The 21,793-nt window shown below is 41.4% G+C and overlaps 1 protein-coding gene across 2 annotated transcripts in view; it reads right to left on the bottom strand.

Moving 5' to 3' along the window:
• The window catches only part of LOC135707516 (low density lipoprotein receptor adapter protein 1-A-like), a 50,679-nt gene extending 35,209 nt beyond the window's left edge, over positions 1 to 15,470 (bottom strand). The window contains exons 1-2 of one of the 2 annotated variants that reach the window (XM_065229366.1): positions 15,020 to 15,470; positions 14,407 to 14,860 (exon numbers count right to left, since the gene is read on the bottom strand). In XM_065229366.1, the coding sequence (XP_065085438.1) occupies positions 14,407 to 14,452 (46 nt within the window). In that variant the 5' untranslated portion in view covers positions 14,453 to 14,860; positions 15,020 to 15,470. Of the gene's footprint in view, positions 1 to 14,406 lie in introns of both variants that reach the window. The other variant, XM_065229362.1, reaches the window with a different exon arrangement.
• Positions 15,471 to 21,793: the final 6,323 nt, after the last annotated feature.

Below are 21,793 nucleotides of genomic sequence, written 5' to 3'. Positions count from 1 at the left end.
TTTTGGCGGACTTGTTCTGCTTCTCGTCGCGATTAGGAGCCTTTTGTACCTTGAACGTTCGAAGCCCAGCCTTAGTTTTGGCCTTCTGGACAAAACTTCGGCTTAGGTGCAGCTTCTTAGCCACATCCCTAACGGAGGCGTTCGGATTTCGGTTGAAGGCCCCAACTACGCGGTTGTGATTTTTGGTGTTGTACGGAATACTTTTTCCTTCACTTCTGGGCTTCCGATCGGCGGTCAACCGTTCCTCGAACCGCTTAATCACTCGCGACACCGTGGAATTCGCGATTCTCAACGTTTTAGCGATGGAACGATGCGAGAGATCCTTGTTCTCGTGATGAATGCGCAAGATTTTATCACGCACGAGCTGTTCTTTCGACTCCATTTCCGCGAGTTTTGATCACAGGACTTTAAAACTTGCAGGATGTAAATAATGCACTATGAACTAAATCCACCCAAATTTTCATTAAATTCTACCCAACGGTTAAAAAGTTAGAGCAATTTCATAGTGTGGCAATTTTATCGTGGACACCCTTTAGCTCGAGATCCTGAGCAGATAGAAAGTTACTGTCTTCGGCAAACTTGTTCAGGGGGTCAAGTATTTTTGGCTGATGGACAGTAGTTCAAAATTTTCTCACTACGCGGCGCTAGTATACACGTGAAATTCTCATACAAAATATCTCGAGATCCTGACCAGATAGAAAGTTACTGTCTTAGGCAAAACTATTCAGGAGATCATAGCCTTTTTGCTGGTTAACAGTAGTTCAGAATCTTCTCACTAGATAGTGCTCATATACATGCTAAGTTTTCGCATGTGATACATCACTAGATCCTGACCAAATAGAGAATAAATCTCTTTGGCAAAGTTTTTCAGGAAATCAAGATCTTTTCGTTGGTGGAGTATTTCAGAATTTTCTCACTACTCGGTGCTAGTATACACATGCAATTCTCGCATATACAATAGCTCGAGATCCTGAGCAGATATAAAGTTACTGTTTTTGGCAAACTTGTTCAGGGGGTCAAGACTTTTTGGCTGGTGGAAACGTGCACAATTCTCGCGTATGCTAAGCTTGAGATTCTGACCAGGTAGAAAATTACTGTATTCGAAGAAGTTGTTCATGAGGTCAATGCTTATTGCGTGGTGCACAACAGTTCAGAATTTTTACACTACGTGGAATTAGTATATAAGCGAAATTCTCGCATGTAAAATATCTCGAGTATCTGATCAGATAGATTTCGCTAGTGGACAGTAGTCCAAAATTTTCTCACTACGTAGCGCTAGAATACATGTGAAATTCTCGCATGTGGCTTGTTTCGAGATCCTGATCAGATAGAAAGTTACTGTCTACAACAAAGTTGTTCAGGAGGTCAAGGTCTTTTGGCTGGTGAACAGTAGTTTAGAATTTTCTCACAAACTCTAGGCATTAACCTCCTGAACAACTTTGTTCAAGACAGTAACTTTCTATCTGGTCAGGATCTCGAGATATATCACAGCCGAGAATTTCACATTTCCTTAGCGCTTCGTAGTGAGAAAATTTTGAACAACTATCCACGAGCAAAAATTGTGTGATATCCTGAACAACTTTGCCGATGACAATAATTTTCTATCTGGTCAAGAACTTGAGATATTTTATATGCGAAAATTTTACATGTATACTAGCACCATGAAGTGAGAAAATTCTGAACCACTGTCCACCAGCCAAAAGACCTTGGCCTCCTGAACAACTTTGTCGTAGACAGTAACTTTCTATCTGATCAGGATCTCGAGATATAGCATATGCGAGAAGTGTACATGTATACTAACACCACGTGGTGAGAAAATTCTTAACTTCTGTTTACCAGCCAAAAAATCTTGACCCCCTAAACATCTTTACCGAAGACAGAAACTTTCTAGCTGATCAAGATCTCGAACTATTGAATATACGAGAAAGGCACGTATATACTAGCACCACAGACAAACAGACATAACACTCGCAAGTTGTTCATCGAACATGCATTTAACGGTCAATTTTAAAGTATCATAGTTGGTAGTACCCCCACCTGTGGCGCGCATAGTCAATTCCCTTGCGTTTGACGTTTACACACTACCGCCATCTGTTCAGCGTACTACCCACCACAGTGTACTCAACAGATGGCGGTAATGTTTTAGCGACGATGTTTTACAGTGAGAAATATTCAATGTGTTATGTCTGTTTGTCTGTGCTAGCACCGCATAGTGAGAAAATTCTGAACTATTGTAACCCAACAAAAAGATGTTGACTTCCTCAAAAACTTTGCCGAATACATTTACTTTCTATCTGGTCAGGAACTAGAGATATTTTATATGAAAAAGTTTCACATGTATAGTAGCGCCGCAAAGTGAGAAAACTCTGAACTACTGTCCACCTGCGAAAAAGCCTTGACCTCCTGAACAACTATGCCGAAGATAGTACCTTTCTATCTGGAAGGGAACTCGAGATATTTTATATGAGAATTTCACGTGTATACTAGCACTACGTAGGGAGAAAATTCTGAACTACTGTTCGTCAGCGACAAGGCTATGAGCTCCTGAACAACTTTGTCCGAGACAGTAACTTTCTATCTGGTCAGGATCTCGATATATTCCATGTTGTAATCAATTAAGTCAAATCCCACGTAGTATGTATAGTCACAGTTTACGCGGTTTCCATTGACATTTTCCCTGTTATCCGCATTTTTTAGGTGCTTACTGTAATCAAAGTTTAGCTTGTTTAGATCAAAACAAGTTTTTTGAGGAATTCTCGTTGGTTTCAGATCGATTGGTAACTCAGCAACAAAATGGCAATGGAAAACTCATGTGTGTTGTACAAAGTACAACAGCGCGAGTAACGAAGGGTTAAATTGAAATGACATACCCGGAAGCAGTTAACAATGTCTTCCGAACCGGATCAAGCGTACGTCACTTTTGTCTAAACATAGGGGAAAAGTATGTAATGTCGACCTACATGCCACTAATTTGGGCCCATACATCATTCAGCATTCGACTAAATTTTCAATAGCGACCAAAAATATCCATTAGTACCGTCCCAATGACGCGTTCATCTAGATATAATTGATAAATAGCAGATTTTTAGCCATGGGCCCAATCTTAGATGCATAGGCCAACATCGTTCCGCCGAGTTCTATTATAAGATTTTCTACAATAAAAGGCTGGGATAGGTCAACTCCGCTATGTAACGAGGCTTGGGTTCTAACCCATGATCTTCTGCTCAACAGGCAAAAACGGTTGTTCTATAGTCACCGTGCCCCTGGCATTACCACAATCTACGACCGACTTAACAAAAAGCTATTCAAATTAAATGACGTTCCCGAAAGCAATTAACATTTTTTTTTCAACTGGATCACGCATACACCCTTTCCGAAATTTCAAAATCAACATACGCATCTAATCGAACTACACACGACGCGCGAACTTCACATTTATGAGCTTGTCTCCCAACAGGAACAAACTCACCAAATCCAACCACAATCGATGGCCAATTTTTGAATTCAAATCGCACCACCTCTGCACTCACTTGGTTCAGAAATGGCTGCAAACGACCCGGACCTCGACCAGTTCCACGACTAAAAGATACTATCACTTTTTTCACCTGGCACATAGGCCCCTTTCACATGTTCTAATCGATAGAAAATATTTAAAAATGATAAAAAGATCTTCAATTATTTATGTTATGTCCTTCTTAAAAAGTAAACTACAAATAATAAACAAATCAAATAAAAAAAAATTGGGTTTTCCACCTATGGTTTGATCTACCCCTTCCAGTCTTGAAAACTGTCACTGTAGAAGTCACAAAATGATTGATCATAGTCACCATTTTTTTATCACTCTCGAATCGGACGCTCACTCAAGCAACGTACCAGTTGCTTTTGACAGTTGACAATGAAAGTTGGTCTTTCACCGCTCCACTCAATCAGTCGTTTACACTCTTCTTCATAGTGAGTCTCAGCAGCAATTTTTCTATCAATCAGTATTGTTGACATTCGTTTACCTATCATTGATGATAATCGTGACCAGTGCTGGTAAATATCACCGCCGTCATCTGACGATGAGAAAACAGGTCCTCTCACTATCACGAGACGAAACTACCTATCATTAGCTTTCTTGTCATTTTCAATGATCAAGCACTCATGAGAATAATTTTTATATGGTTATGACATCAACATTTCTAACTGATTTAGATGAATTTAAGCAAACAACCGTATGTAATCGGTAAAGTGAATACATTATTAAGATTTCCTCGGTACAAGTAACTTTAATAGCATTAAATGAGCTAGTAATTACCACGATCACAACACTGTCACGTTCTGTCATGACAAAAAATTCGATGAGATTTTGAAGAAAATCTCTATCATCGTTTTCTGATCCAATGATAGTGACAGAAGTATCTCTGTAAATATTGCGTGAGACCTTTCATTGAAAATGGCATTTACCAGCCCTGATCGTGACATTCATTTTTCCTATAGTAGCCTCCGGTTCTAGCGCACAGTTTTTGTATACTTTCCACGAAGAAACTGAAGAAAATTTCATTGATTAATATCGCCTGAAGGATTCTGCTTTTTCAACGGTTGTTAGAAAAAGTTACCGTTAAACGGGGTGTCTTTGATCGCAGGGGAGACTTTGATCAGCTTTTGCAGCGCTGAGCTGCTTAGGCATCAATCCATCAATCTATCATCCATTATCCAATCCATCATTGGATATTATCCCTATCCGGGTAATTTTGAAGCCTGGTTCGTTTTTCTGTCAATAAATCTGGAGAACTTTGAGATTTGAACGTATTTTATTTTGTAACCAAACACGCGAATCATCGATTTCTCGCAAATAAAAGTTCGATCTCGCAAGGAGACAATACCAAATGATATAGGAATCATTCATCTACCTGTTTGTTGTGTATGCTTTCGAGGTTGAGATTTTATTTGCGAGAAATCGATGATAGACGTGTTTTGTTACAAAAGTAAATACGTCCAAATCTCAAATGATTTGTAAACATAAAAACGAAGCTAACGATCATCAAAACAACAACCATCATTATATGTTGTCTGTGTCACACTTAGTCTTGACATCTCATCATCTAGTCACTCAGTCGACACTCAGGTTCTGAATGTTTGATATGAACGTAACTCTTTCGAAGGATTGTCAGATAAAGGGCGAACACGAAATTATTGCGACACATTCAACAGGGCATAACTTTTTTACCATTGGGTAAAAATCAACCAAATTTTGCACACTTTCTCATTGATGTGTATTGTGTACATGCTGTCAAACTCGAAGTCGTGTTTTTCGATTCAACGAAAATGGAGGTGAACCAACGCGAGTTGAGAGAACAAATTCTTTCCAAACACCTGGAATTTCCTGACCTGTCGCACCGGCAGTTGGGAAAAATGTTGAACATTCACCATTCAACCGTCTCCAGAGTGTTGAAGCGGTTCTAGGAGCGGTTGACGTTGGACCACGGCAAAGGAGCTGGAAGAAAACCGGGACCGGAGAACAAAAAGACGGAGGGTAAGGTGAAGCGCATGATTAAAGCAAATCCCAACGTCTCAAGCCGTGATTTGGCTTAAAAGATCGGCATGTCGCAGAGCTACGTCCAGAATGCAAAGAAGAGAGCTGGACTACATACATACAAGGTACAGAACTTCCCAAACCGCGATGAGCGGCAACAATCGACGGCTAAAACTCGGGCACGGAAGCTCTACGAGAAGATGCTGACAAAATATGGTTGCTGTGTGATGGACGACGAAACGTATATAAAAGCCGATTTTAAGCAAATTCCGGGGTTGGAGTTTTTCACCGGCAAGAGCAAGTTCGATGTGGACGACAAATTTAAGAAGAAGAAAATGTCGAAGTTCGCCTCCAAATATCTCATTTGGCAGGCCATCTGCTCTTGCGGACTGAGGAGTGAGCCTTTCGTGACAAAGGGCACAGTAAATGGCGAGATCTACAAATCTGAGTGCCTCGAGAAGCGCCTTTTGTCGTTATTGCAGCAGCACGACGAAGCTCCGCTATTTTGGCCAGATTTGGCATCATGCCACTATTCTAAAAGTGTCCTGGAGTGGTATGAGGCCAATTCTGTCCATTTTGTTCCAAAGGACATGAATCCGCCAAACTGTCCGGAGCTGCGCCCGGTGGAGCAGTACTGGGCAATAATGAAGCGGGAACTTCGGAAGAGCAAGAAGACAGTCAAAGACGAGAAGACATGTTAAGTTAACAATGTTAAATGGAAAAAAAACTGAGAAACTGGTACCGGATGACACTGTAAAGACTTTGATGGAGGGCATCAAGCGAAAATGCGTTCAATTTTACACTCAAGGCTCCATCGATTAACTTTTCTTTTGATTTTTGAAGTGATTTTCGGTGTCGCAATAATTTCGTGTTCGCCCTTTAGCTCAACAAGTCAGTCGGAGTTTGGTGTGGTGAGTGTCATCGGTGAGATTCGTTTAATTATGCTTTGATCTTTTCCTTTGGCTACGTACGCTCTCGTGACACTAGTGAGATTTTGCAACTCTGACCTTTTCTTATTTAATTAAATTTCGACAACATCACTTCAACCTACATTCAAAAGGGTTGCTCCTCCGGGAACTCCCTGAACATAAATAAATGTGTCCAATTTATTCCCAGTCACAGTCTATGGTCTTGTTGTCGAATTCTCATGGGATTATGCGTATTGGCTCCTGTCAGATTTTGACCTCTTGCCAGGACGTCCCGTAACATGTTTGGGTGTGGCCAATGTGACTTCGGATATGGTCGCTTTCATTAATTTGTATGTAATTAGCTGTGTTCATGTCTCCGAAGCTCAAAATTTACATGAGCACCATGAGCATGGAGTTTTTAGTTATTGGGCTGCTTTGGTCATGTATAGTGAAAATTGATCTTAGTTTTTTTTTTTTAATCCTTGAATCCTGAAATTCTTCAGGACTCTTGGACATAGTTAAATTTTCAGACTTGGAGAAATCTACACGTCAATGGGACTTACAGAAATATTCAATGTGTCGGACTTTGAAAAACATCTCAGAAGCTACATTTTACAATAATTTTACGGACATTTTTTGGAATAATGTGTTAAAGTTATTACAATACAAAAAAGTAGAAGGGTCTGTGCCTAGGGGCACGAACGGAAGCTTGACGTAGGACCGCTAGTGGACGGAACAAATGTTAACATTTAGTTCTTTTAATTGATCAATCATCAATTATCTTAACTCTTTCCGTTTTTTATTTGTAAGCGTATTTCAAAGAGAAAGTTGATGAAGAGAATCCAAGGGACTGTCATCTTGAGTATTTTCGATTGATCTACGACTTTAAAAGGTGTATTTTGATTTTTTTTTGTTATTTATGAATTTTTAAGTTTTGTGCATTTTGGTATTAAAGTGTATTCAATTCACCCCTCACAGGATTTCCTTCCAAATTATATGAATGGGGCGGGGCGGAAAGTATCGTTTGTGCAGAGTATGTAAAAAAGGAGGGACTTCGAGAAATTAAACTCGTGAGAGCTAATTTTCTCATATATTTGATTTTATTGGCTTTCTGGGGACTGAATATACACCCAAAGCGAATTATTCCCACTTCTCTCAAATTCAAAGTGTTCTGGAAAATGGTCGGACGATGATTAATCTCACCAATACATTCGGGCCTACAATTCCACACCTTCTATAGATACCAATTTGAGCCTTGATAGCTAGCTGCTTGCGGGAACTGATGACCTTGACAAATTTCAAAATAATACTCTTAACAAATTTATGGTGGTCCTGAAAAGGACCGTTTTGTAGTGATGGTTGAGTAATGCTGAGCTGAGCACGACGAGCTACTGATTCCGATCCTAGCCTAGCGGTGGGACTTCTTCTCTTTGGTTGCTTATATGAGCTCTGCAGCTCGCTGCTTGCAGGCAGCCTTTCGTTGTTGTTGAAAGCACTCCTGCGGCTGTTGCTGCTGCTACTACTGCTGCTGCTGGACTGGACACCACCACTTACGGTGATTTAATGAGCACCGTTCAGTGGGACCGCATCGAAGTCGATTTTGAAGTCTGTGTTAGGGAATGCGCTGTTTTCAGACATACGGTGATAATTTTGATCACCATTGCAACAGTTGGACATTTCGTATTTTTCAATGGTGACCTATTGAAAATTAACTAATGCTTTGCATTTTGGTTTTTTGAAATTGCGTGGATTCTATAGATCCTGTGGAGATCTATCTAGCCCTGATGTATGTGTTGGTAGAGGAAAAAATATAAACTTTGCGGGAGACGATGTCTTAACACTCGAAAGCAATTTTGTGAAATATGAAGTAAAACAAATCCTAGCTAGTTCTGCTGCTACTGCTGCTACTAATTTCGACGACCGAACACCACTACACAGTGGTGTGGTCGTTGGGAGCGTGTGGTTCTGAGTATGGCGATGAGTGTGCAAAATATTACGCAATTCCATCCTCCCTATTCGCACGCGCCCGAGGATCGGAGGCGAATGCCACTTCGACTTGTTTCGTCTACTTACTACTCTCTGACGACTGTGCTGGAGAAGCAGCATATGCATGCAGGTAATTGGTGGATTTAATAGTTAATTCGACGCTTTTGGACAATGCTGGACATTTACCAGTGTTTCACTAGTTTCTTGTTGAAAATCAACATTCGGAAGCATTGTTATCGATGCGTAGCCATAGGTGATAAAAGTATTGAAATTGGACCAGGGGCAGCTGAGTTATTAACGTTCAAAATCTTTCTTAATTTGTTACATGTTCCATTTTCGGTTTTCACAAAGTGTACCCCCATATAGAAATCAAAGACGTAGTCCTACGTCAAAAATCAAAACAAATGCAAAATAAATTCCAAAAGTTTTCTTTTGCTGAGAATGCCTTTTAAAAGTATGGGGCAATGGCTTACAGACTAAGCTTAGCAGATCACTTGGTGCCCCGACAAGCCTTTAATAGTTCTTTGGGGTGCTACTCTTAAAATTGATAAACTGTTAATTGGAATTAAAATTGCAACCAATATTAGATTCATTGTTTCAAACAGGGTTGCTTTCACTCCCTTGCTATAAATAAAAGTTTTCCCGAATTATTTAACCATTAGGTAGATGTTATAATGATATTTGGTACTTTTAAGTTATGTAAAGTATGTGTTTGACACATAATACCTGTCAATATTGCACGAATCGTAAAATCACTGATTTTGACGCTCTGAAAGCAATATTGACAGATTTTATGTGTCAAACAAAAAAACTTCACGACCTCTTCTCGTAACTTACAAGTTCTAAATATCATTATAACATCCAATGATTTCATAATTCTGAAAAACAATTTTTTTTATAGCAAGTGAGTGGAAGTAACCCTGACTGCAGTAATTTAGGCTGATCAGAGCTGAATTAGAAGTTCTGTCTACACCATTCGCACCTAAAGCCCTACAGTGAAAGTATGGACGTTTGTCAAAAATTGTTCTAATCGATCCTTAAAAATGCACAGCTTTTCTCGATTGGAACAGCTTTTTTTCAGTTTTGTGGTGACAGTCGTTCATACTTTAACTAGAGGGCTTTATTCGCACCTTACTTTTAGCATCCCGAGATTCACATCTCATACACTCAGAAATTTTTTCACTTAGATGTAACATGAAAACACACAAAAAAAATTTCCATCTAGTTTTTCACGTAAATTTTACGTTTTACATATGAAAGTTCAAATTTTAATCCACATACAACTCTAATAGGTAGTATAGGTTTTGGAAGTACATTTTACTTCATTTTCATGTAGCATCTAAGTGAAAATTACTCAAAGTGAAAAGATCTTCGCCCAATCCACTAGAAAACAACATAGATTTTATGGTACTTGCTAAGTAAATTTTATTATGTTTTCACTTAAATTTTAGTAAATTTCTTCGTAGTATCATCCATGGTTAGGAATTTTAAAATAATTTTTCAAGATAATAAAAATTGTATCGTTCAGAAAGCTGATAATATATTCCTTATAAAATAATAGATAACGATAACCCAAATAATAGAACTATTCCACAAATGGTTTGGATGATACCTAAATACTTCGTTAAGCAAAATAACCATAACAATTTTATTAGGGATGTCTTATGTGTTCCAGCAACTTCCGGCCAGCTGCACTTCCTCTGCCAATCTTTCGGGTGAGATCATTCCTCGTCAATTCCTCGTTCTAAAAACATACCATAAATAAATGGTATATCATGACAAAAATAAAACATCATACTTATCAGAAAATTCAACAAAAAGCAATTTTCACACTATAAATTCATGTAGAATCTAAGTGAAATTATCTGACATGAAATTTATTTAAAACTTATATATATTCATCTAAGTTCCAAAGCGTATTACATTCCCAAGTAACATTTTAAGTTTTATGAAATACTACAAAGCAACTATAAAACAACATTCATAAAACCCTGGTCAAGGCTATTTTGTCATTAATGCATCCACCAAAACCTCATTAACACTAAAATATGTCTAGTTGGTCCACCCTGGAAAAGGTTCTGAAGGGTGTACTCTCGAAGTTCTTCAGGATTGATTTACTGCAAAAGGTTGTATGACGAACGCATTGAGAACCAATTGAAAGCTACAATAAAAGCTATTTAGCAACAATAAAAACCCTTTCGAGCCATTTCCCCTAGCCGCATGCTGAATCCACTAGGAAACCTCGGGTAAGCCGCAAGTATTAGGCCCAACTTCTACTATCTATGTCTAATAAGTAAATTTTGGTAAAAGCAATGAACAATGAACTATCGGCTCCGTACAGCTAAACGAATAAGGCAAAGAAAAGTATCAATAGAAGTCGGCCCCACCATTGCCCAAAACCTTATGAGTGGTGTCAAGAGCAAAGTGCGGTCATTCGGTTATGGAGCGGAGATCCAATAAAGCAATGAAATAGAAACCCAACTATAATGTTGTAGTTTATATTGTAAGAAAATTTTATTAATTTTTGAGGATCATTTTTGTGTGTCTCACTTTTTTTTTTTGAGTGTAGTCTTTAATTGCGATCATTACATCAAGAGCAAATTTTCATTACGTCGAATGTAACAAAGGTAAACAAAGTCGAGCTATCAGTGTCAATCGAGGCTCCTGTTATTACACTATATACTGTACGAATATAGGATCACATCCCATTTTTAAATTTATTTACCAGTCGAACTGCTTTTTGACGTAATCACCTTCCGATCAAAATAGTTTTCGATGTTATTTAAGCACCCGATTTCTATGGAGATGCCGTTTGCCTTAAGTAACAGCACTGAGAAACCCGTGAAAAGTGTAATTTCGTCGTTTCGCTTTCTCATTATTAAAGTGAATAAATAGAACTGTTTGTTGCTAAGATGATTTCGGTGGTCCTAAAATGATGAATGGGCTGCACGTAAGGAGACGTAATTGATAATTCTCCCGAATATCCTGGTAAATACACTATGACTTAAGTAACAATAGGGGCCACCAAACGAAAGCTAGCGATTTGCCTTTGTATGATTAAAACCCGGCTAAATATGTTAAACATTGCTATCACTATGAGATTATATGTGTTTAATTGGAAATAGGAATAACATTTCGGTCATCAAAACAAAACTTTATTTTTCTCGGATCGGTGCGAATGTTACTTACGACATAATGAAAATTTGCTCTTGACATATAAAAATAATGCTAAACTCAGGGTGGCAATCTGTATCCGTCCTACCCTACACAGTATTGGTGTAGCGAGCTTTGATTTTCCCGGTCACAATTCCCCCAATGTATCTTATGCGATTATAGGTAGTAAAGTACCCATAAGACGTTATGTTTTTCTGGCCAGTATTGCACATTTTACACCACTTCTGTACAAAAAATATTTGCTCAGTAATATTAGCGATTGTCTAAACTTTTGGCAATTTTATTATGAACTGTCGACGCAGGGGAGGTGGGTATTAAAATCACTCAAAAAATGGAAAGTCTTATCAATGTTTCATCAAAATCGGAGAGGCTGGTGTCAGATTCCAGTTTTTCGGAGAAATTTTCCAATAAACTGCTCATTTGTATTGATTTATTACAGATTTCGCAAATCTTTTATACACAATTGTAAGAATGTTTTGCTTTTTCCAGTTTCGCAGCTGTGCACTGAGAAACATACCTTACGCGTGATAATCTTTGCACCATCGTACAAATAAGGTTCTCGTTTCACCTGTGCATACAATGCCTTGGTTTTCTTTGCATGCACGTAAACTATAGAGCTTTTTGACGTTTAATCGGCGCACACTACTGTACCATTTAAAGCGAACGAGTGCGAGCAAGAAGGAGACAGATTAGTGGGAAAACAAACCGTCCATTCATCCATGTGTGCTAGATAGAGAAAGATGATTAAACGTCAAAAAGGTCAATAGCTCATACCGTAGTAGCAACAATCAATACGAAACTAACGATTTTAAATTGGCTCACTACTTGACTAGCCTATTGGTCCCAAGCAAATCGATTAACGTACCCCATTCTAGTCGAAATTCTAGTACTACAGAATGTTTGTTTTGATTCGCTATGAAAGTTTGACGGATAAAATGAGGGGTTAGTGGATTTTCTTATGTTTCGAGGGGTGAATCGATTAGCTTGGGATCGAAGAGAGTACCAGAGCTGAGCCAAAAAGTTGAGCACGTTATTTCGGGACCTACTAGTCTTAGAGTTACCTCTATGGTAGTAGGCTGTGTATAAAAGAAAATGATTTACTTAGTTTGACAGTTGCACCATGACGAAGTGGCAGCGTATTCGTGATTTGTCCCACGCGCAAATGTTGCAAAAAGACATTTCAATCGCCGTGGGAGTGTCCCGGTGGACCGTCAAAAGGGTTTCAGACCGAGAACAAAAAGGACAACTATCCTCGAAGGTGGCCACAGGTCGTCCTAGGTCAGCTCTTGTTCCGAGGGTTGTCGCTGCTATCAAAAGGAAGATTCGGGTGAATCCCGTGCGTTCAATAAGGAAAATGGCAAAGGAACACGGGATCAGTGACTTTACGGCACGGAAGCTCGTAAAGGAAGATTGCAGGGCGAAGTCGAGGGCACGGAAAAAAACTCACATGATTACCAACCGCATCCGGGAGCTACGAGTCGAACGATGCAAGAAAATCTTGAACTTCATTAAGTGAAAAAATCCGGTAATCCTATTCACTGACGAGAGCATGTTTACCGTCGATCCCGTATCAAATTCCAGAACCAACCGTTATATTAGTTCTCTTCCGGTAAAAGACGTGGCCGACGAGCACAAGAACGTGTATCTGACCAAGCATCCTGCTAGCGTTATGGTGTTTGGATTGGTGGCTTCCGATGGCAAAAAAATGGACCCGGTGTTCATTCCAGAAGGCGACAAGGTCAACACGGAGGTCTACATCGGGATTTTAAGTAAGTATGTTCTTCCGTGGACCAAAGAACAGTACGGTCCGAAGCCAAATGTTGTATCTCCACAAAATAGGGCTCCGTGCCACACCTCGAACCGCACTCAGAAGTGCTTGCAGGAACATCTTCCGTTCTAGGCGAAGGATATGTGGCCGCCATCCAGCCCCGATCTTAATCCGCTGGATTACTCAATATGGCGCGTCATGAAGGCCAAGGCCTGTTCTAAACGCCACCCGAGTACAGCAAGCATCAGACAAACATTGACCCGTACCTGGAGAGAAATGGATCCAGACTACATTATTAGAACCTGCCGTGCATTCCAGAAGCGTCGGGAGGCCGTAATTGCAGCAAGTGGAAAGTCGATCGTTGATTAACATATTTTAAGACTCTGAGAAACATCCCCCCTTTGAATAAATAAAAAAAAAACGAAATTTTTGAGAATTTTTTAAATTTTGACATTGCTGAATGGTGCAAACATTATCACGCATACGGTATTTACTTGCATTTTGCTCCATCCCACTCAATCTATTCCAAATCAGGTCCTGATAATTCTCCCAAAATTTGAGCTCATTTGTTTGCGAACTCGTACTGACACTGGCCCTTCGAAGTTTATATGGGAATTACACATTTTCCCAACTATTGCGCATTTACACCAAACTGGACTAATAAGTGCGTTTTCACCTATTAAAAAGTGCAATGTGTATTGGTGTCTTCGGTGCACTTATTCCTTATGATGCAAGCAATAAGTGCTCCGAAAGCAAAAGCGATTCGACGGAAATGTGCACTTTTATCACACTTTTTGCATTTTTGGGACAGTTCAGTTTCAGATGCAATCAGCTAAACAACTTTTCTGAAGACCACTTTTTGGTTGAACGTCAACAAATTAGCTATTAATTGATGACAAAAACGTTAGCTTTCTGACATGATTAATCGACTGCTCAACCAAAAGCGTTCACATTTAGGGAGAATGGCCAGAACAGCTATATTAATCCACACTAATGCATATATTATATTTACATGCTTCAGAATACCCCCGTGACAGATTTGATCAATTACTTACTTTTGTGCTTGGAATTGTTTTTCCAAATACTCTTGAAGAACGCCATCTTCGCACCCGACAAGTTTCGGTTCCGAGTTTGGTAGTTTCCTGCGGATATCGGTAGTTGATTATCACCCAAAATCGCCTTCTTCCACTCGTTCCTCCTTTCCTCCAAGATCGCCTCTATCGATGCGAATGATTCAGCTTTTCCATACAACCCACACTCAGCGTTTATGCCGTGGAATTATTATGTTGCGATTGCAGTCGATCATCGACGTCAAACCTTTAGCGCGCTTGTACTGGAGTTCGCCGCAACCACCTCAACAACAACAACAACCGTCCGATATGGGCTGGTATTTGCGAGCGATGATGCACCACTTTTGCTTCTGACCGCGTCTCAAATCGCACGAGTTTCACTTTTAATTTATGGATTTAATTAATCGCGCCAAATATCGCACTTGGTGGCGGAGGTGCGCTGGAAAATGGAATTGCAAACAAAAAAGATAAATAACCGCAAGGTTGACTGACATGTGACGGTCTCGGCTCTTGGCTGTGCGTCTTTAGCCGAGGTAGATTCGAGGTCCATGCACGCAAGATTTTCCGAGAGATGGATTTTTGATTTTCTCGCACTCACTTTTCCTCCACGTGCTGCGGTGTGCTTCCTTGTCTGTGGCACTTTCAATGGAGCCACTAAACTTTTCACACGCGTATTACATGAGCTGATAGCGAATAACACATTCCACGCAGTGCACACGAATGGAAAATAAAAGCACGCTTTTCCTGCTTCCAGTTACATACCACCCCAGTTGGTGGGCCTGGGTGATAATGTTTATGGTGGCGTAACGTTGGGTTTTGCGTTCGAGACAGTAAATCAAACAGCAAATTAGATACGATCACGTTCGAAAACGGCGAGAATCGCGAAACTAGATCAGAACAGGATCGCTAAGATCACGAGCGGAGAAAGGTTGTACACACGTCCGTCCTGGTCGGCGATCAGTCTTGCAATGAGGAGAGTGAATTGCAATTTTCGTTCGTTCAGCCAGCATAGTCACTCTTTAGGCGGTGCGCAGCAGTGCAGAGCCCAAACAACGACGACGACGGGCGGCTGATCGGCGACGGGCGGACGGTTTGTTGCTTCGCGCACTCACTCACTGCACTGCACTGCATTGATATATGGGTGGTTGTGGTTTTCCGCAGTCTTTGTGTGGCTGTTCATATTTTTCCGATCTTTGATCAACAACCACCCAACACAATGACCGCAGCCTTGTAAGCACTGCTCTAGTGGACTCACTAGGGTGTGTTTGTGATTTGGGTGAAAATCAATTAATTAAGAAATCCGTCACTTTCATTGGGTCGATGGAATGTTGGATTATCACGGTCTCAATGAATGATTCAATAGGGGAGGATGGATAGATGAGCTGTTTTGAGCAATGATGGATTTTTTTCTCTTTTCTATTAATTTTATTAAGATCTCGTCTTTAATGAATTAAACTGCTAATCTTCGGTTTATAGTCTGTTATTTGAGTTTAGAAATCATGCACTTGGTCAAATGTGCATGTCTCTGCGAGGAGCCAGTAGAAACTTCCGGAGGAAGCTGGCAGAAACTACTGGCGGATGTTGGAGGACACTGCCGGGAAAAGTTTAAATCAATTTCATGCGGAACTCTGAATAAACTTCCCATGGAAATTGGGAGCCACTCTCACGGAGAAAGCCTGAAATTTTGTTTAGAGAAAGTTGAAAGAAATTTCCTGGGCAAGTTGCAAGAATCTTTAGTGCAAAGTTAGAGAAGCTGCCAGGTAAAGAAACTTCCAATCGAAACCGGTAGATGCTTGCGGGGCTGTGAGATATTTTCAGTGGACGTTGAAAGAGACTTCCAGAAAAAGTTTAAAGGAACTTCTGCGAGACAGAAGACAGAATCAATGGCTGTGACAGGGACTTCTGGGAATGTTGAAAGACACTTTCAGAAGAATTCAGAAGCGTCATCTGTGTGACGCCAGAAGAAACTTTTAAATAATAAATAATAAAAAAATATTTTCCGCTTTCAGTGGAGGCCAGTAGGACTTTTGGGTGAAGTCAGTGTTGTTGAAACTTCCGTTGAACGATGGAAGAATTTTCCAGGGCAAATTAGAAAAACTTCCAGGATATGTTGGAAGAAATTTCCGTGAAAATCCTTCAAAATAAACCAGTCAAAGGCTTTATATCATTTACACTTCGCAATTTCAAGAGCACACATATCAGCACTTACCTACACAACATACAACAAGGAAACTGGAACTTAACGTTTGCTGCAGTGCATCAAATGGGGACTTTCAATTTCATGAGCGGTGTCGCAACAGTGTCCGAGATTTATGTATGCTCTAGAAAACTTGAAGTGGGCTCTGCAAAGAATCATCTTAACCTTAAAGAGATATAATTGGTTTTCTCCTAGGACTACCTTAAAACTAGTTTATTGAGTTATTTAGTATTGTATTCATATATTCTACAAAGTTTTAGATAATATCAAAATAAGCAACTTTTCTGAAGACACCAACTATTTTTATGACACCAATGTGATAAACAGTGAATTTAAAGTTATAATATTTTGTCTAAGCTATTCTTTTTAATGTGGATGTTTGTGCACCAACTCTTAATGTCACTAAATTGAACATAATTGAAGGCATAAGCATACATAATATTAAAATCGGGACCCCTCTGTTACATTTTTTGACGTTGGATAACGTCTTTCGGCAACATACGGGGGTACAAAATTGAAAACAGTCATTTTGGATGCGTTACAAAAAATTAAAAGGTTTTGAACGATAATAACTCAACCGTCTCTCGATAGATTTACGAGATAATGGCATCAATCGATCGGAAATATTTATAGCAATTATAGCTGAATGTTTCAAAACTATTGATTTCATTCTGTAAACTATTCAAAAATGGTTAAAAGTAAACCATTGTCTAAAGATGGTGAAAATCGATTGATTTTTTTATATTCTTATACTTTCTCCAACCGAGACATCAGATGCGAGTATCTGACACCTCTGATATTTTCTGTTCTACTATATAAGCGTCCAACAAGGTCGCCCGTTCCATCACATTCTCTGCTTGATCGTCAAGCAGTTCAGTTCGGTGTTAGCTCGCTCTCTCGAGTTGTTTGAAAAGTTCATTGCGATAGTGTTCGCGCTCTCTCTTTCGCGGTTTGTCGTGCGTGTGTGTGTGCCCCGTAATGGGGAAGCATCGGTCGCGAAGCCCGGCGAAGGTCCAGAACCCCGGAGAAGGAAGCTCCGGTGTGCCTACCTCGAACAGGTTTGCTGTTCTCCCCATGGATGGGAATATCCAGCCAGCTGTGTTGGAAAAACGCAGTAAGAAGAGGAAGAAGAATCGAGGCCAGTCCGATGTCACTGCGACGAACAACAGCGATGTTGGAGATTTCGGTGACGCTGCCGAAACCGTGAATACTGCCGAAATGAGCTCGGCAAAAGTGAAGCTACCTCCATTGGTAGTGAAAAATGCCCATCTTAATGTGCTCATTGCGGATCTAGCGACGCTGGGTGTTAAAGCCGAATACAAGTTGGGCAGAGTCGGCACTAAAGTGATGCTCCGTACCAAAATGGAGTTTGACGTGGTCGTCGCCCACCTGAGGACTTCCAAGGTGGAATTCTTTACCCACGACATTCCCGGTGAGAAGCCGTTCAAGGTCGTCATCAGGGGCCTACCAAACTTCGACCCGAAGTTTATCGAATCAGAAATCAGGGACCGGTACAAGCTGGCCCCAAGTGCCGTGTATCGAATGACAAGAAGAGACGAGAATGTGAAGGCGTATCCGGATAGCCTTTTCCTGGTACACTTCCAGAAGGGAACGGTGACGCTCAACGCACTGAAAGCCATCCGGTCCATCAATTCCATCATCGTTCGCTGGGAGCCATACCGTGGCGGCCATCGCGATGTGACTCAGTGCCAGCGGTGTCTGAACTTCGGACACGGTACCCGCAACTGCAACATTAAACCACGGTGCGGAAATTGCGCTCAAGACCATGCCACCTCCGAATGTGCTGCGGATGAAACTGTGGCGTCCAAATGCGCCAACTGTGGTGGTGCTCACCAAGGATCCAACAAGCAGTGCCCTAAACGCGAGGATTTCAAGCGCATCCGAAATCAAGCGTCCACCAACAATCAACCAGCACGAAGGAAGGATAAGGCCCCGGCTTTCAGGACAGAGGACTTTCCACCTCTTCGTGGACAAGCGAATCCCAGGGTGCGATCCACGCCCCCTCAAGAAACGTCTGGATCTTCTGCTGGACAAAGCTCTCCATCCCCCCCTGGATTCTGGAGGCAACCAACAGCTCAAACAAACAATCCCGATCTGTTCTCAGCAGACGAACTGATGGAGATTTTTATCAACATGACCGGTGCTCTACGTAAGTGCCGCAATAAGCCCGAACAGATCCAAGTGCTCGGTAAGTTCATCATCCAATATGGTGTCTAAACCGCTAACCATCGCTACCTGGAACGCTTGCTCTGTAAGAGCTAAACAGATTGAGCTTGCCGACTTCCTCCGCAAGCATAGCATCGACGTGGGTCTTCTAACCGAAACCCACCTAAAGTTCGGTGACAGCTTCTGGTTGCCTGACCACAACATTATCCGGCTTGATCGCACCAGCTCCAGGGGGGGTGGTGTAGCGGTCATCGTCAGAAAGGGAATCAAGTTTTGCACTCTGCCCCACATCCGCACTTCTATCATCGAGGCCATTAGTGTGGAGGTGGAATCACCAACTGGAAACGTCCGGTTCATCGCTGTTTACTGCCCACGCCAGTGTACCGCAAGCAACGGATTAGGAATCCAATTCAAGAAGGACCTGACCGCCATCACCCGTACTAGCTCCCGATTCATCGTTGGGGGCGACCTGAACGCCCGCCATGAAGCTTGGCGGAACTACCAGAGGAATCGAAACGGATTTCTATTGTTCGACCACGCACAACATGGACTGTACACAGTGCAATTTCCGGACGAGCCAACTTTCATCTCTCCAGCGGGAAATCCCTCCACGCTAGACTTTTTCCTGTCAAACATCGGACTATCCAAGCCGGAGGCGCACAACGATCTCAGCTCCGACCACCAACCGGTGGTGACTGAAGTCGGTGTCAACGTGGTTCCTGCTAGAGGCTGCCTGCGTAAAGACTACCACCATGTCAACTGGGTGCAGTACGGTCGAATGGTGGACAGCAACATCGATGAAAATCCACTACTCGACACCGTAGATGACATCGACCGGGCGTTGGAAGGACTCCAACAGGCCATATCCCAGGCTGACGAGACATGCGTTCGACAAGTTCCTGTGAGGGGTAAGTTTGTTGCTATTGATTCCCACACCCAATTATTGATTCGATTGAGAAATGTGCGTAGACGCCAGTTTCAGAGGACTGGAGACCTGGGCAAAAAACGTGAAATGGCCGATCTGAACAGGCAGATTGCTTCCAGAATGGACTCACTCCGAAATGAAAGTTTCGGGCGTGTTGTCCAGAATCTGGACGACCGCTCCAGACCATTCTGGAAGGTAGCCAAGGTCCTGAAAAATCATCCCAAACCCGTTCCACCTCTCAAAGTCGAAAATGATGACGATCGGCTTTTAATTACCCCACAGGAGAAAGCAAATGCGATCGGCAAACATGTCGCTTCATCGCATTTGCTTGGCTCGACTATCCAAAGTCCGCTCGATGATCAGGTTGCGCAATGCGTTCAAAACCTAGATGCCTCCCCTTGTGTCGTGCCTCCGGCGGATATGATTACAGTACAACAAATTTGCTCAGCGCTGAAATGCACCAAGAACATGAAGGCTCCCGGGTTTGACGGTATATTCAACTTGATATTGAAGAGACTCAGCATGAAAGTGCAGTCTCTTCTAACCGCTATCTTCAACAGATGTTTGGAACTGCACTACTTTCCAAGCATCTGGAAAGTAGCAAAAATCATACCAATCCGCAAACCCGGTAAGGATCCAACATTGCCTTCAAGCTACAGACCAATCAGCCTCCTTTCAGCGCTGAGCAAATTGTTCGAGAAACTTATTCTCAATCGTTTGCTCAAGTTTGTCGAGGAAAATAACATTCTCCTTCCGGAACAGTTTGGATTCAGAAAGGGGCACTCCACCAATCATCAGCTAGTACGGGTGATGAATAACATCCGAAGTAACAAAGCTGTATCCAAGTCCACAGCCATGGCCTTGTTAGACGTTGAAAAGGCGTTTGACAATGTTTGGCATGATGGACTTGTGTACAAGCTTTGTAACTTCAACTTTCCTTTACATCTTATTAAAATCACCCGTAACTACCTCCAGCAAAGGTCGTTTAAGGTATCGTTGAATGGTTGTCTCTCAGACACGTTTTCGATCCCAGCAGGAGTCCCGCAAGGTAGTCTGCTGGGCCCCTTGCTTTACAGCATTTACACTTCCGACATTCCTCCCCTCGGTGACGGTTGCGTGTTTTTCCTGTTCGCAGATGATACCGCAATAGCCGTCAAAGGAAGGATGCCTCGCGAAATAACGAACAAACTTCAACGATGCCTTAACGCCTTTGCTGATTATGCCACCACGTGGAAAATCAAAATCAATGCCACCAAAACACAAGCGATCATGTTCCTCCATCGGCAATCGCCCAAACTGAAACCGGCTCCATCTTGTACTGTAATCATGGATGGCACAAGGGTTGAGTGGTCCGCCGAAGTAACCTATCTCGGGATGTTGTTCGATGAAAAGCTCCTCTTCCGGTCGCATGTAGAGAAAACAGTAGTCAAGTGTTCTGCCTTGGTTAGGTGTCTGTATCCGCTGATTTGCCGCAGATCCCGCCTCTCAAGGGTGAACAAACTGGCCGTCTACAAACAAATCATAGCACCTGCGATCCTCTACGCAGCTCCGGTGTGGGAATCATGTGCACAGACTCACAGGAACAAAATCCAGGTCGCTCAGAATAGAGTGCTGAGGATGGTTCTTGATCGTCCTTTCGACACTAGAATAACAAATTTACATGAAGAGGCAGGCATTGCCAAAATAGATTCCAAAATTAACGAAATTAAGACTAAATTTGCACAAAAATGTAATTTATCAGAACATGCTTTGATAAGCAACTTGTATATAGTAGGTTAGGTGTACATAGTAGTTGTAGGATAGTTGTAGTTGTAAATAGTAGTTATAAGTAGTCTTCTTTTTCAAATTTACAAGCAAACCAATCCCACCAAGGTGGTCATTCTCTAAAACAGGCCTGATAGGACTAGGAACTGTAATTAATAATAATTGAAATTTCACAGGAACTAAAGTTGAAAAGACGCATCTGTGTCACTTGATAAGTTATACATGTAAACCACACAAATTCAAGAAATATAGATCATTTAAAGTCAAAAGTCGCCCGTTCCATCATTGTCTATCCGATC

This window comes from Ochlerotatus camptorhynchus, unplaced genomic scaffold (assembly GCF_037179485.1).
Source record: "Ochlerotatus camptorhynchus isolate MF236.1 unplaced genomic scaffold, CSIRO-AGI_Acam_v1.1 ptg000024l, whole genome shotgun sequence".
Classification (NCBI taxonomy): domain Eukaryota; kingdom Metazoa; phylum Arthropoda; class Insecta; order Diptera; family Culicidae; genus Ochlerotatus; species Ochlerotatus camptorhynchus.
The sequence above is the reverse complement of the archived record's forward strand: the minus strand, read 5'-3'. Positions and strand labels throughout refer to the sequence as shown.